Source organism: Podarcis cretensis (assembly GCF_951804945.1).
Source record: "Podarcis cretensis genome assembly, chromosome: 10".
NCBI lineage: Eukaryota > Metazoa > Chordata > Lepidosauria > Squamata > Lacertidae > Podarcis > Podarcis cretensis.
The window spans coordinates 43,050,592-43,066,920 of NC_137179.1; the positions used below are offsets into that span (position 1 = coordinate 43,050,592).

General features: G+C 41.2%; 1 protein-coding gene across 8 annotated transcripts in view; it reads right to left on the reverse strand.

Annotated features, from left to right (window-relative positions):
* The window catches only part of NAV3 (neuron navigator 3), a 436,309-nt gene that overhangs the window by 169,611 nt on the left and 250,369 nt on the right, over positions 1-16,329 (reverse strand). For all 8 annotated transcript variants that reach the window (XM_079991796.1, XM_079991792.1, XM_079991797.1 and 5 more), the window contains 2 exons: positions 7,728-7,845; positions 7,060-7,112 (listed from right to left, as the gene is read on the reverse strand). In XM_079991796.1, coding sequence (XP_079847922.1) covers positions 7,060-7,112; positions 7,728-7,845 — 171 coding nt within the window. The remainder of the gene's footprint in view (positions 1-7,059; positions 7,113-7,727; positions 7,846-16,329) is intronic.

A 16,329-nucleotide genomic window follows, 5' to 3' on the forward strand; every position in this document is an offset into this window, starting at 1 on the left:
TGGACCACATCAGTGACGCCAGGGATGGGGTCTTGTCATCTGGGCATCCCAGGACGTCCATACACACTGCCCAGGCTTGTGCCCCAGAGAGGTCACTTTGATGCAAAAACACCACAGTAGGCAGCAGTATTGAGCTACCAGTCTCTGCAGCCACAGCAGCCACTGTGATTCTCTAGCAGTTTGACTTCACCTCCAGAGGTACACTCCATTGTCTCCTGAGAAAGACAGATGCCAACAAAATGAGGAGAGCACTGCCTATGTGGTCTATCTGGTACCACCTAAGCTAGCCTGCTGTTCTCAGATACAGTGGAATATTATGTCCCGTCACCAGTTTTAAAGAAGGAGTTAAATGCCAGTCCTGTTGGCTTTTGTTCACGAAATTTGAGGGGAGCCATCTTGTCCTCTAACCCATGCAGCAAATGCCTTGGGCTTCTCCCCTGCCTGCCATGAGGGAAAATAGGCCTTTTAATCCTCAGAATTTATTTATTTATTTGTTGGTATAAATTAGCACTCTTCAGAAAGGCACCATCAATATCATAAGAATATTTATAGATTTGGTCATTTCACATTTAATCTGCAGGGCTTTGAAGATTTGACTAATCTGAAGCTAAACATTTCCTTCTAAAAACAAAGTTGTACAACTATGACTAACCTAACTGCTAGCCTTGACAACATCCCTTTAATAAGAAGCAGACTGGCTGCCTAGAGGCCTCGCTAGAACTTTTAACAATTTCCAGATTTTGAAATATTTCACAGAAAACTAAGATTCTAATTATTGACCATTAAAAAAAATAAAGAATTTAAAAGTAATGTTGCATATTAAATTGCTCTATATGTTTTTGTTTTCTTATTTCTCCCCTACTCCTCCAAACCCATTGCCTGAAAGCTATTAAATCAAAACAATTTCCCATTAAAATTTAACTGGGCCAAACTTAAGGGAAGATCATTCACTTTCATGGGTGGTCACAATATTAATCACTTTTGGGGCATGCTACCTTTTACCATCCTGGTCTGTCTGCTGACTTATTCTGTGGTGATAACCCAACAGCTTTTAATCTCTGATCTTAGCACTAGGACCCCACAGTGGCGCTGTGGGTTAAAGCCTCAGCGCCTAGGGCTTGCCAATCGAAAGGTCAGCGGTTCGAATCCCTGCGGCGGGGTGCGCTCCCGCTGCTCGGTCCCCGCGCCTGCCAACCTAGCAGTTCGAAAGCACCTCCAGGTGCAAGTAGATAAATAGGGACCGCTTACCAGCGGGAAGGTAAACGGCGTTTCCGTGTGCGGCTCTGGCTCTGGCTCTGGCTCTGGCCAGAGCAGCTATGTCACGCTGGCCACGTGACCCGGAAGTGTCTCCGGACAGCGCTGGCCCCTGGCCTCTTAAGTGAGATGGGCGCACAACCCCAGAGATGGTCAAGACTGGCCCATACGGGCAGGGGTACATTTACCTTTACCTTTACCTTTTACCATCCTGGTCTGTCTGCTGACTTATTCTGTGGTGATAACCCAACAGCTTTTAATATCTGATCTTAGCACTAGGACCCCACAGTGCTAAGACGAGATAAACCTATGTCTACTGTATTTTTGAGCAATCAGAGGCTTATCTCCAGACTCAGTGCTGTGGGACTACAGTACTAAGATTGGACATAAGCCTGTGCCTGCTCATGATTGACAGGTGAGTATCCCACCCACCAGTCAAAAATGGGGCACAGGTAAGTTGTGGATCCAGCTCTTGGGCTGAAAAAGCTTCTCCACACCTGCTGTTGAGAAATAAGTCCTATTGTGTTAAATTGAGCTCACATACCTCTGGGTGGTGGGTATGGAATTGCAGCCTATAGGGACAGGCTACAAGGACAGGCTATTTCATAATAAATGATACAGCTAAATCCTACCTTCTCCTTCAGTGCACCCTTCCAGACATCCTTTTTATTGCGCATTCATTATGATTTGTGCTCATTATGCTATTAGGACAATCACATGCAATCCAGCTTTCAATACTCTTTGTGCCTGCAAAGTGTTGGGGTAGTCATACTGCTTCATTTCCAATCAGTGCATATCCCATCCCTTCTTGCTGAAATCCCTTAATTTTTTTATACCATAATTGCTCTGGACTGCAACAATGTTGTGGTAATGGAGAAGCATTGTAGAATCGGAGTCTACCACTAATGCACTGTATCAAGGACATATTGCAGAATACACCTGCAGTCTGGAGAGGCCCAGAATCATAGATAACATCCTTGGAGTTCTCTTTCTTTTACATATACAGCCTGGAAAAGATGCTTTCTTTTCTTTCTTTCTTTTGCAGGAAGGTCTGAAAAAAGCAAACAAACTTGTTCTCCAAAGATTACTGAGTTCTACAAAATATTTAAAAAGTTTTAAAAGTGGCAACCCACTAACTATACTGGTTAAACCCTTGCTATATATATATACCATATATATATATATATATATATATATATATATACCATATATATATGGTATATACCATATATATACCATATATATATGGTGTGTGTGTGTATATATATATATATATATATATATATATATACACACACACCATCCATATATATATATATATATATATATATATATATACACCATATATATATATATGCTATATATATATACCATATATATATGGTCTAATATTTTCAAGCCACCATCACATTCTATGGCAGTGAATTCCATAAGCTAACTATGCACTGCATGAAATAGTAATTTCTTTTTGTCTGTCCAGATTCAGAACAAACATACAATCAATTTCATTGGGTATCCTGGTTTTAGTACAATGAAGAAAAATCCTTCTCTCTTTCCCCCACTCATCATGTTATAAACCAGTTTCATGATACTCTCACAGGTCTTTCTTAATAAACTAAAAGCCATATAAGCTTCATCCTTCTGTCCTAAGCCCAATATCGTTTTAGCTGCTTTTCTTTTGTGAACCATTTCCAGAGCTGAGAAGCCTTTTTGAGATAAGAGTGAAGGAATCAAGAATTGCTGCTCTGAAAGGGGTACAAGGTTAAAAGACACATTGCAAGCCACCTGTCATGGATGCTTTAGTTATGATTCCTGCAATGCAGGGGGTTAGACTAGATGACATTCATTGTCCCTTCCAACTCTACAATTGTATAATTCTACGGACAAATTCCTCATGCCTTATAATTGGCAGGAGAAGCCCTGCTGTATAGGAGCAAACTCCTAGGAGTCTGCCCCTCCCAGAAAAATATCTGAAGGGGCCAAGTGGTGTGTGCATGCCATATCTTCTGATCAATTGTGTGGGGTTGGTCTTATCTCTCCCTCCCCACTATACCATTCAAGTTTGCACCCCTGCCCTGTTGGTTGTGCCAGCATTGGCCACTGCCCTGTTGGCACTGATCCATTACAGGATCTTTTCACTAGTAGTTCTGTTTGTGGGTTGGCCTTCGCTGGTGAGGTGAATCTGCCTCCCCCATTATTGTTGTTCATTTAATAACATTCCTCTTTATCCAGACTTGATGGTTGAAAGGCACTGTTCCTGGCAATCTTGAAAGTATTAGCGGTGAATGCTTTTCCATTTTTTTTAACTGTTCAATAAAAGTCGGCTTTCTAAAAATTGTATTTATTTTCTTTAAAAAATATGTATTTGCCACCCTGAGATCCTTTAAATTTAATAAAAACAAACAACAACAACATACCTGAAACCACCATTTATGCATCCTCCTTTCCATTCAGGATAGGGGAGAAAAGCTTACCTTTAGTCAGGCAAAGAGAGAGAGAAAGAGAGAGGGAGATTGTAGCTTTCAGGTATCATCCCACTGGAGAAGATTCAACTGCAACTCCAAGTCCCAGCATCCCCAACATGAAAATGATGCTGCACATGCTATTCCCACCAAGGGAGAAGGCCCTTAGTGAGCCTCCGCTTCATCGGGAACCATGTGACATAAGCTCACTGAGGATGCTGGAATTTGTTGCCCCAGTCTGTTCCCCAGCAAAAAAAGGATGTTGTGTGCATGAGTCTCACAGAGAGGGAAAGCTCCTGGGGGCTCTCTTCACTGTGGGAGTTGCACTCTCCTGGGAACTGGCAAAGGTGGATCTAGGAGAGCAGAGCTTCTGGGGCGCTGCAGCAGGCACCACGGCTATGACATCCAATGGAAGCCAGAGGTGAGGTGTGCTGGTTTTGGGGGTTGCATAGGACACCACTGAAATCTGAGATACCAAGGTCTGTCACTAGGACTGGGAGAGCTGAACCACTTTGGCCTTCATCCTGCTCTGAGGAACACTACAGGAACAAGGACAGAAGGTAGCAGCAGATGCAGCTTGCAGGATCAGGGCAAGTTGGACCATACTACACATCTGGCCCTGTTCTCCCTGATCACTGTCTCAAATATTTGATCCAAGGTACTTCCATTTGAAATTGCATATAAGCTTTCCCAAAGGATCTGAATGCCCTTTCTCTCCTTCAGCTTCCCTTTAACCAGTTCCCTCTTGTTGGGGGAAATTCCCTGAAATTAAGCTTGACTTTGTTGATCTCTCTAGGCCATGTTTACTTTATATGTTGACTTTGTCCCTGTTGTGTTCACAGTTGCACATGTCTAGCCAGATTCTGGGCAAAAATCAAAGGTCCTTTACCCTTCTGGCCAACTCAGTGACTAACCGTTAAAAAGCATTAAAATATTATCATACAAAGCCGTGTTGTTTCTTTGTCACAATAAGAAGGTGTGTTTGCTTAATCAGTATGGAAATAATTGAAAGCTGCCCATTTTCACAACATCTCTTTTAGCTGTTTCTTTTCATTTTAAGATAGTTCTCCCTGTCTCTCTCACACACCCTTTATTTTCACATCACAACCACCCTGTGAGATAGGCTTGAGAGACCACGACAAGACCATAATCACTCAATGAGGTTCACAGATGACTGGGAATCAGAACCTGGGTCTCCATGGTTGTCTCGCCATGCGGAAAGCCAAGACAGAGTGGTGAGGTAGGAAGAAGGGAAAATAATGGACATAATTATTTTATATGTAGGAGCCTCACAGGGGTTCTCTTATTTCCCCACAAGGTTCTTCATCCTACAGGCAGATTTGCTCATTGCAATATGCTTGGGGAGGAGGACACACCTAGTCATTTATTGCCTTCCTCTCACTAAATAGTTTTATGATAGGTTACAAAAATATCACAGTTAAAACAGGTATAAATCATCATTTAAAAATATATTTTTAAAACCCACAAAACTGACCAGTAACAAATTTAACAAAGCAGAAGAGTACAGAAGAGCAATGCAGGAGAAGAGAAGACACTCACTTGAACAAAGGCCTGTATTGACCAATTGTTTAAAAAAGCACTCAGTGATGGTGTAAGGTGCATCATGAGAAGAATGTCATTTCCCAAGCTGGGGGCCAACACAGAGAAGGCCCTTTCATGCATCATCAAACCACAGATGATGCATGAGATCTTATCCTGCAGATCTTATCACCCAAACAGGTTCAACGTGGGAGGAGGGGTTCAGATACCTGGGATCCAAGCCATTTAAAGAATTATATGTCAGTGTTAACACCTTAATTTCCACTTAGTAGTGATTTGGCAACCAATAAAGGTCTTTTAAGACTGTACATCCAGAAGCAGGCTCACTGCTGAATTCTGCCCTAGTTGCAGCTTCGAAACCCTCTTAAAGAGCAGCCCCATGTAAAGCCAAATGGCGTTGACCCACCCAGAGATCATTTTTGTCCCTTAGAAGCTCTGGGACCACAGGGATGTCACATAAGCAAGGTATCATGTGAAACTATGTGGAAGTAGTAATCTGAACCAACACTCACACTGGCTGATGGCCCTAAGAGCTGCCTGGATTAGGTCAGATTACTCTTAGGCTGCAATCTTATACACACTGACCTGGGAATGTCTCACTGAACTCAGTGGAGCTGACTTCTGAGCTGACATGTACAGGAATTAGAAAGTTATGGTCTTCCTTCTTGCCCCTTCCTTACTGCCCCGTATCACTATTTCTCAGGCATTTCTTCATTTTTAATGTAAGCTGCCTAGTGCCATATAGGAATGAACTTAACTGCAATGTTTATGTAATAAGATTCTGAATTTATCGTTTCACTATTTGTTTTTGTTTCTTAATGGGCATACTGGCAGAAACACACAAAAGTTATTAGCTCAACTTGAATTAGTCGTCTTTCTCTCAAAGATGATCAACACCTGCTGCTTAGTTTTGCCCCAGCAAGCAGCTTGTCAATGAAGAGTTAATTTTAGCATCTGCAGCTTCCTGTGTCACACTGAATGTTAGCAGCCTCCTTTCTCAACTATCTAGCAGAGATATGATTAGCAGCTAAAACATACAGTGTCATTATGCCGCTAAGCAATTAGAACAATCCTATAGGAGTCTACAAATGTCATTAAAAAAACAAACAAGTGGGGAGAAAATTAACTGAGAGATCTGGGGAAAGGGAGATTCCATGTGTTATTTCCACAACATTCTACAATGAATTCTCTTTATAGCCACAGACACTGCTAATCAATAAAGAGTACAAAATATAAGTCCCACTTCTGGATGGGAAACTAATTGCCTTGGGATATATCCTGACTTTCAAGTACTAGCTGGTTTTAGCTCAGCCTCTTCCAGCAGAAGGTTACACATGTCTCAAGAGATACTTCTCAGACTATTTAACTGGACTTCATTGTGGACAAGCAGAGAGGCTATTTATATTCATTAAGAGTTGGCAAACGCCTTATTTCAAACCAGTAGTCCAGACACAAAGACTCCACTCAAAATTGGTTCTGCTATTTTCTGTCTTTAAAGCAGCTTTGGAATTGAAATTATCTATATAAATCTGAGTAACATAGAAATAAGTTGAAATAAATACATTCATAATTAATCTAATAGTCAATGCTAATGGTGTTTTTCAGCTCCCTTATACCCCGAACTTGCTTCTATCCAAAGATAACAAACCAAGGCTATGTTTTTAAAAAGCCAAAGGAAATATGCATAGCATAATCAACATAAAGCAAAATGAATAGCCAGTAGTACACAATCCAGTAAAGCTCAGATGTGACATCATAACACAAAAATCTGGTTTATTCTTACCATTTGAGACTGGCTTCGAGGACAGCCATTGATATCTTCAACCTTTTCATTTGCTGAAGGAAAACAGTGAGGGTTTTTTTTTAAAAAAAAGTCAGAGTAAACTATGTGACCACAAAGAAGAAAGTAAACAGACATACAAGAATTTTGTAGATCCTGAACTTTGCTCTAAGCACACTGAAACCCTACACAGTAACAATCTGCCTTGTTAACAGCAGTTCCTTCCCCATGCACAAATCATGCAAAGGGGAAGTGCAAAAGGAGGTTGCTACCAATTCTCCAGCCCCTGCCAAATGACTGCTGACATGAAATCGTCCACAATTGTCTTTGTGGGATCAGGATACAGTTTCAAGGCATCTCAGAAAGTATAAACCACTCCAGCTAATAAAATGCACACATTGGAGACATATGGCTTAATGAAGCATTCATTTTAAACAATGCCAAGTGTGTGAAACAGTTTTCTGGCCCTTAAAAGAATGGTGGAGCAGACACAAACATAACTATCACACACACACATACATATATATATATAAAATCTGGGAGAAATTGGAGGCCAAGTCACGGCTCTCTATTTGGTACCCATCTTACAGTTAAGCTGGCTCTACTTCTATTGCCTTTTCCTTCCTAAGCCAGAAGTCAGATCATGCTGTGGCTCAGAGCACAGATCTTACCAATGATCTGGATGATTTCTGCTAGCAGAACTCCATCGGCAATGTCCTGTTGCAAGTCCTTGATCAGCCGCTTGTGGCCAGATTTTGCTAGATAGTGATTTGCCCAGTCAGTGTATATCTGCAGAATAGAGGGAGTGGGAGAAATGGGGAGAGAGAGACAATAAAAATTCTTAAGACAAATGTTGGCTTACAGATGAGCAGGGCTCTAAAGTACATTCCAGTTTAAGGAGCCAGAAGAAAAAAACAACCTTTAAAACCTTTTTAAAAATTCTGTCCCCGTGCCATTTTTTTTTTAACCATGAATGAATCATTTTATTGCACAATGAAATGCCACAGTCACTGTGACCAAGCAAAAGCCCCTTTAGGAATGCCAAGGAAACTTATGTCAAAATTTACTCTTAGTCTGATCTGATTCACTTAAATATACTTAGACTGAAAACTATGCTGAATGGTGCTGTTTTAAGCACTGTGGTGTATTTTCCCTGTGTCATTGTTTAATAGATCGATATATTCCCAGTACCTTCCTGCACTCCAGATGTATATTAATGCAATAAGTTATCATTACCACATGGTCTGTTTAGGCAACCAAGTCATCTTTAAGGAGACCTACCCCAACAACTTGAAAGAGTTTACTGAAAGAGCCATGAGTACATAAGGAGTACACCTTATTGAGGAGCAAATGAAAAGGAAATGAAGGGCAAACTGTGTTGCATGTGTGCCCTTGGTACAAATTCATTGGGTTTGTCATTCGCAACCCTGTGGGTGACAATGTTTCTTGTTCACTGGATGCAACAGTCATACAATTGCTTGCTGCGGTGAGACAGTTTCATTTGTCCTGTCACCTTTGCTTAAATGTGCTGAAATGCCCATATAGGGCTGCAAAACCAACACGTACATAGAGGTCACATTGTTGAAAGAACTGCATATATTTTGAAAATATGCTGTGTTGACAGTTAAACCAAAGATGTCAACAGTGGAAGTCAGTTGGCAGGTTGGACAAGAGAGAGACTGAACAGGAAATGGCAATGAGTGTCAATAGGCATATGAGTAGGGGGTGATCCGGTTGACATTGTGTGCTTAGATTTTCAAAAAGGTTTTGAGTCCAAAGACTGCTGAATAAGGTTATCAGTTTCTGGACATCCCAATTTCACACGTTTTGAACTGGTGGCACTTGCCAAGGATAGAGATTTTAGAGTCATGGTAGACACTGCAACAAAAAACATTGACCTCCGTGGCAGGAGTGAAAACGGTTAAATCTATGTCCATAAGAAAGGGGTTGGAAATAAAGCTGCCAACTATTAGACTGGTGGTAAATGAATCTACAGTGAGACTGCACTGGGAATATTGTGCTCAGTTCTGGTATCCACACTTCAAAAAAGGACAAGATGACCAGGAGGCTGGAATAACATTTTTCTGGGGGTACTCAAGTATACACAGTACCGGCACCTTTTTTCTAGAAGAACAGCATGGGTTAAAGACACTTATTGTAACAGCTTCACAGTGAGTACTGTTCCCCTTTTTCTAGAAGAAAAGCACTGAATATAGGCAACATAACAGATAGACAAACAAGCAGAATTTTTTTAAGACCACAGCTGCCAGTTCTCCTCTTCTTTCTCAAAGTATGGAAAATAATGCGCCGGGGAGGTTATTCTTCTACCATGATTGATAGTTAGCCAAACAAAGGGTTTGCTCCTCCAGACTAACTGGACTTTGACAAATTTATATTGCTTGCTTATTTAATGTATATACCACTTCATATTTCAACAGAAACCTCTAAGCGGGCTACAATTTCGAGCAAAAGGAAATTGGTATAAGAAATAAAATATAAATTCCACTTTCAACATCCATAATACTGAACTGCGGAAGTTGCACAGCTAAAACAAAAACAAAAAAAACCCGTAATTTAAAAGAATAACAAGTTCAAAGTCTTGTTCTAGATAAGAACCCTTCCTTCGACTGTTTCTCTAATCCTCTTTCAAAGCCAGTGGACAGCCAATGCATTGGGAACTCAGATTTCTGCCAGCAGGTGGCTCCCACTGAAGTCGGGGGGGGGGGGCATGTTGCAGAGAGGAGTTTGGAGTCAGCAGACACAGAAACAGTAGCCACACATTTAACTAATTAACTCAAAAGTATAGTAAATTTTCCAAAGTGGGATAGTCCCCAGGGAAGGATCTTGCAAGGAAAGAGCAGACAAAGATGAGTGCTGGATACTTATTTTCTCACCAGCCATTCACACAATGAAGCGATGGGCACTGAATGGAGCAATAGACAAGGAAAGAGGTGTGCAAAGTAGCAAAAAGTTCACGTGCCTAATACGTCAGTGCACACATCCTTTCTGCTTACTTTTATGCTTTACACATTCATTCCAGGCGTCTTCTTTTCTTAAAGTGTTTACAATATACAGATTATTTTCAGTTTTAAAAAGCACCTGTTTGCAGTTCTGCAATGCCTCTTGTGCATATTTCTAATGTTTTACTGCTAACTCCCCTTCCCTCTGTCATTTGCATTCCAGATGTGTGGTATTTGTTTAATCTGCATTTTCCATTATGAGCTTCTGTTTTAAAATAGAACTATCACAGCTACAACAGCTGATAATTATCTAATGCTTTTAAGCCACACAGTTTTATGTTTCAATTTCCAGTTATGCTGTAGGAAGCAACAGGGCAAACCAAAGAGAGAGCATGGCTTTGTACATTCTTCCAGTCAGCTCTTGCACTATTCTATTTTGAAACAAATTCCTTGCAAGCCAGCACATAAATAAACTCAACTCTTCCCTCCCACATCCAGCATGCAAACGACATAAAAAGGAAGCAAGTCAGCCATTTATTAGAGTCATTTTGATTTTGACAGGGTGGCAATTCTTGTGAGAATTGTGAGAATCTTGTGAGAGACCATGTCTTGTCAGTAAAAGTAGGGAAGACATCGTCACATGCAAAACTTGTTGTCTTTTTATTTGTTCATTCAGCTTTCAATTATTTTTCGCTATTAGAAAGTTTACACTGACAGACTGTGTCAAGCGTCACATCTAAATGAAAAACATGCAGAGCATTAGTCACTGCGCTCAACTTTGCTAATGCTTCTCAGTAACTGATCCCTGGAACAAACTGCAGACTTACTCATTTCCTTAAAAAGTTCCCTCTCTTTGCCCACTGTTTTGTTTTTTATATATAAAACAACTGCATTCAACACAAATTGGTTGCACTACATACCAGGAGCTGGAATCATCTGAGCCTTAACAGAGCAATCTCAACAAGATGTAAAAGAATAAATTCTGCATCTGTGTGGTCCCAATGTGTGTGTGTGAAGGACAGATTAACTGCTTGCAACGTGAAATGCTAGACAGGATAGGACAATTTGAGCAAGGAAGCAGCTTCCTTGTGTTATTAGCTATCTATTCTTCATGTTAGCATTAGGATTCTTGAAGTACTTGTCATCACACGAGCAAAGGAAATTATATTATACTTTATAATGTCCAAATATAGATATAAACTTCACACATAGCAAAATTGAACAAGATGTGAAATAACACTTGGGGGGGGGACTCTTTGAATGCAAAGAAGTAAAAAAAAAAAAAATAGAAGGACCCCAAGCGATGAGCTTTATCTGCCAAAATATGGGCAATATCTAGTTTGAGGGCTGCTGCATTAATGCATAGAGCACATATCCCTCTAAATGTATGTGGTGAACCACCCTGAGATCTGTGGATAAAGGGCAGTATAAAAATTTAAATGAATAAATAAACTGTTGATTTCTCAGTTGTTAAAAGTGATAATGGGACGCGGGTGGCGCTGTGGGTTAAACCACAGAGCCTAGGGCTTGCTGATCGGAAGGTCGGCGGTTCGAATCCCCATGACGGGGTGAGCTCCCGTTGCTCGGTCCCTGCTCCTGCCAACCTAGCAGTTCGAAAGCACGTCAAAATGCAAGCAGATAAATAGGTACCGCTCCAGTGGGAAAGTAAATGGCATTTCCGTGTGCTGCTCTGGTTCGCCAGAAGTGGCTTAGTCATGCTGGCCACATGACCTGAAAGCTGTACGCTGGCTCCCTCGGCCAATAAAGCGAGATGAGCGCCACAACCCCAGAGTCATCCGCAACTGGACCTAATGGTCAGGGGTCCCTTTACCTTTACCTAAAAGTGATAATGATCTCTTAGAAAGTCATGATGTGATCCATAGAGCCTTAGGCAACACAGAGGACGTACCTGATGAATAATGGACCAGAAACCCTGTTCAGAAGTTGTTTCCATGTGCATAGAGCATTTGCTGGGCTGTCTGAAGGGGAGGCCTGCATTATTCTCATAGTTGCTGCTGTTAAATTTATTAGCCACGCTTCACCAGCAGGTTCCAGAGCGTGTTACAACATTTTAGAATCCAGCATGAAAAACAGTTAAATTACAAATTGCTGTCACAGGACTGAGCATACAGCTGCATACACACAGATAGGCATTCCATGTGGTCTCCAAGTCAATCATGTGAAGTTGCAGACTCCATGCAGCTGTGTGCATTTAAGTGCTTCTGCTAAAGCACGGGGTTTGGGACTGGGACCACTGTGGCCAGAATACTGGGTTCAGGGCTCCTGCTTTTAGTGTATGCAATGAATCCATTTCTCAACAGGGCTTCTTTCTCACTGGGGTGTGGGAACCTTAAGAGAGAGAGAGAGAGAGAGAGAGAGAGAGAGAGAGAGAGAGAGAGAGAGAGTGTGTGCGTGTTTGAGGCTATAGGTTTTGTACTTGTTCCCCATTTGTTTGATGAACTTAATAGCTCAAGATGGTGCCAATCACCCCCTGTAATTGAAAGGAACAATGCAATACAGATATGCTCAGTATGTACAATATAGCCTACTGGCTATATGCAGGAAGAGGTAAATGGTTACAGGCACACCACACCAGACAGCATAAAAAACCTGTGAGCTTAAATTTGAGTATTAAGCCAATGACAACACAAGGAAACCTCCACACTTTCTGATTTTTACAACAGCATCCATTCTTGGCTAATGCAAGGATAGCTTTCATGAGGCAAACTAGTTTATTGGGCTGTTACACCGCTGTTCCAACATTGTACAGCCAAGTATAAGCTTCAGCCAGCTTCCAGAGCTACGTGAATACAAGAAGGTTGTTCATTTTCCACAGCGAGCAAAGCTTGGATCTCCTTTCTGTTCCATTAGCATTGGCAGCCAGCAAGAGGCTCGACTGACCTAGCTGCCAAGCACCTACCAACCTTTGGCTGCCTGATACTCTGACCCTTCCACAACCTCTGAGAGTCACATTCGTAAGAACTCAGAGATGATTTCTCTCTCCCTCACACCCCAGCCATAAAGTTCAGGAAGCAAAGATACGTTACAGTCTCACAGCTGGCCTCTTCCACCTTATTTACAAGAGAGACCTGCCAAATCACAGTGGAACGGAAAGCTACCTGATGATACAACTCTGAAAAGCCCTCTTTGTTATACAGACTGGCTTCTGCTTATATCATGCAGAAGTTTAAACATTTTTGTAGCACTTTTTGAGTCAATTCACATCAGGCAATATACTCGTTTTCTTCCCATCTATCACAATGCCCTTCCCAATGAAAGATTGGTACAAGCTCAGGGGACTCACATGCATGCTTGAAGTGAACTGATTAGAAAGGCAAGCTCTTAAATCCTTATGGGATTATTCAGACACTTCAAGTCAGCCTTATATTATTGGAATGAAACATGCCAGTTTCTGTAGTGGTACACTGGTTTGAGCTTTCAGCTTGGGCAATTTGGAACCAAATCCCAGCTCAGTGCACTATACATTTGGGGAGATATCTACCTTAAACATCTGAACATTGGGGATAATGGTGACTTATCTCTCAGATGATTATAACAACCATATAGTGCCAAGATTCCCAACTGGAAACCTCAGCTATCTGTGCAGTTCTCTCTCTGGTGAGGCCCAGAACTGCAGTTTGGAGCACCTCACTGGGCAGCACAGGAGTACTCTCCTGCTTAGGACTATAGCTGCCTCCTTAGGCTGGCCACTAGGCCCTACTTCGCAGGAGGAGGCATAAAAGACTTCCTGTTTGGGCTGAGACTTTGCCTAAGCAACTGCAGTCTACCTGGCTCTGGGGTATTTTCGTGTACTCCACAGCTCTGACTCAAGTTTCCCCTTCCTTGATGAGACCTGCAAGCCCACAATTCTGAAAGTCCAAGCCTTCTGTTTCCCCTGAACAGGCCTTCCGACAACAGCAATGGGAAAAGGACGAAGGAAAGAGTTGCTCCCTGAGCCATCTTTAGAAAGCTTTTACTAAAGACAAGTTTCCAGGGCCTTGTGGAATTATTGTTTGCCTGGTTGTCTGCAGTTTAGAAAGTAGTGATTAAAATCAGTGCAGTTTTGAAAAGTGCAATCCACCTTCTTGATTCAAAAGAATGTCCAACTGTAGCCAGACACAGATGAAAACTTGCTCCTTGGTCTCTGAAACCATCATGCAAAATTTGGTCATAACATTTAAGAGATGCCTAAATGCATAGTGAAGATATAAGCAACTTTCCAAAATATATAATAGATACACACACACACACACACACACACACACAGTGGTACTTCGGGTTAAGTACTTAATTCGTTCTGGAGGTCCGTTCTTAACCTGAAACTGTTCTTAACCTGAAGCACCACTTTAGCTAATGGGGCCTCCTGCTACCGCTGCACCACCGCAGCACAATTTCTGTTCTCATCCTGAAGCAAAGTTCTTAACCTGAAGCACTATTTCTGGATTAGCGGAGTATGTAACCTGAAGCGTATGTAACCTGAAGCGTATGTAACCCGAGGTACCACTGTACTTAAATTAGATTAAGTTTACAATCCTATGCACACTTACTCATGGGGCTTCTAGTAAGACATGCCTTGGTTGGGGCCACATATTAAAATAATAAAATCTCTAAGCAAGTGTAAACCTCTGAGCTCTGCTTAAGTGAAGCCTTGTATTATAAGATCAGATGCATCCCAGGTATATAACTGCATAAACCAATTGCAGGAAACAGAAGGGGGGCTGTCTCACCTTTCATTCATCCTTAAGGAAACACGAAAGCTTTTTGAGATGTTAAGCCAGCCACATAAGAGGGGAAAAGTCACAGGCAGGCAACAAAATGTATCTGTTTCAAATTCTGACTCAGTTCATGTTATTTAACAGAATACTTTGTACACTGTAATTCATAAACTCTGCTTTTCAAGCCCTTGCTGAGCAAATGGCAAGTTCAGTGTGCCTTTTGCTCTCCAGTATTCACATTATGTAGGATCCCAGCAGTTCCACTTAAAATACAAGATAATTAAATGGATTCTCAGCAGTCGTGAGATTTTTTTTTTAAAAAAAGTAAGTAGCTGAAATCTTCAGTGCAGCAATCATGAACAACCTTTGAAGTCCCTATCTATCTCCAAGCCACAGGGAAAAAAGTACTGAATCATTTAAATCAATGAATGTTTTAAACTACCTGGCATCAAGGTTGTGTTAGGGCCACATGCAATGTTAATCCTACTTCACAGGACCCTTTGAAACTGATGGACATGACAAACTTGCCAATTAATTTCAATGGGTCTACTCTGAGTACTACTAATATTGTATGTAATCCCATAAACCTGGCCAGAATTTAACAATCACAACTACTAGCAGCAAGGCTGACATACCAGAAACCAAATTTTCTCAAATATACAGTATGAAAACAATGAGATCTCGGTGAATGCAATAATATTTATGGTAGCTTGCAGCTTTCCTTTTCATGAATTACTGACAGGCATTTAAGGATTTCTACAGCCAATATGCTATCAGTATATTTACAGCCAAACTACAGCCAAATAGCACTATCTTGCTACATTTGTAGTACAGTAAGCCACCCCAAGAATGTTTATGCTGATGATGACATCTCTCTCTCGCTCAACCAAAATACAACATAAACAATGACATTTAATAGGTGTTGCTGGGGATTTTCTAGAGAAATATATCATAAAACTGGAGAGTAAGTACATCCATTTTGTTGAATGAATTCTTTATTCTGCTCTTCAGAGGATCTGCTCTTTATAATCTATTCACCATTTTAGGATGACTCAGGTAACTGTCTGTCTTGCAGTTCCGGCAGAACACCACAGGAAGGTGCTCCAACATCATGCTGCAACAGCAGAAAACAGCAGGCTTGACAGCTGATGCTTCCCAGCAGTGTGTTACTGCAAATAATCACTGTTCAGGCAGTGACACATCACACAACTGTTAATTGTGGTGTTGAATGTCAGAAGAAAAAGAAAACGACACTAGCTGTCAAAATGATCCCAACCAGAGACAAGCATTGCTTAAACTGAGTCATCATTCACCCAACCCCACAGATTAGCTTTAGATCTCAGTTCAGATCCAGTGGTCCCTTTGAACAATAACTATAGGAGGCTTCCAATAAAAACCTCCTCCTACTGATGTATATTATGTGCAGATTCACACTTAGTGGAAATCTGTGTTCGTCTCCATAAAGTGAGGCTTGGGCAATAGGTTGTTGATTTGTTAAAATAATAATAATAATAATAATAATAAAATAAAAAAAAATAAAAATTATACCCCGCCCTCCCCAGCCAAGACCGGGCTCAAGGTGGCTAACATCAGGTATA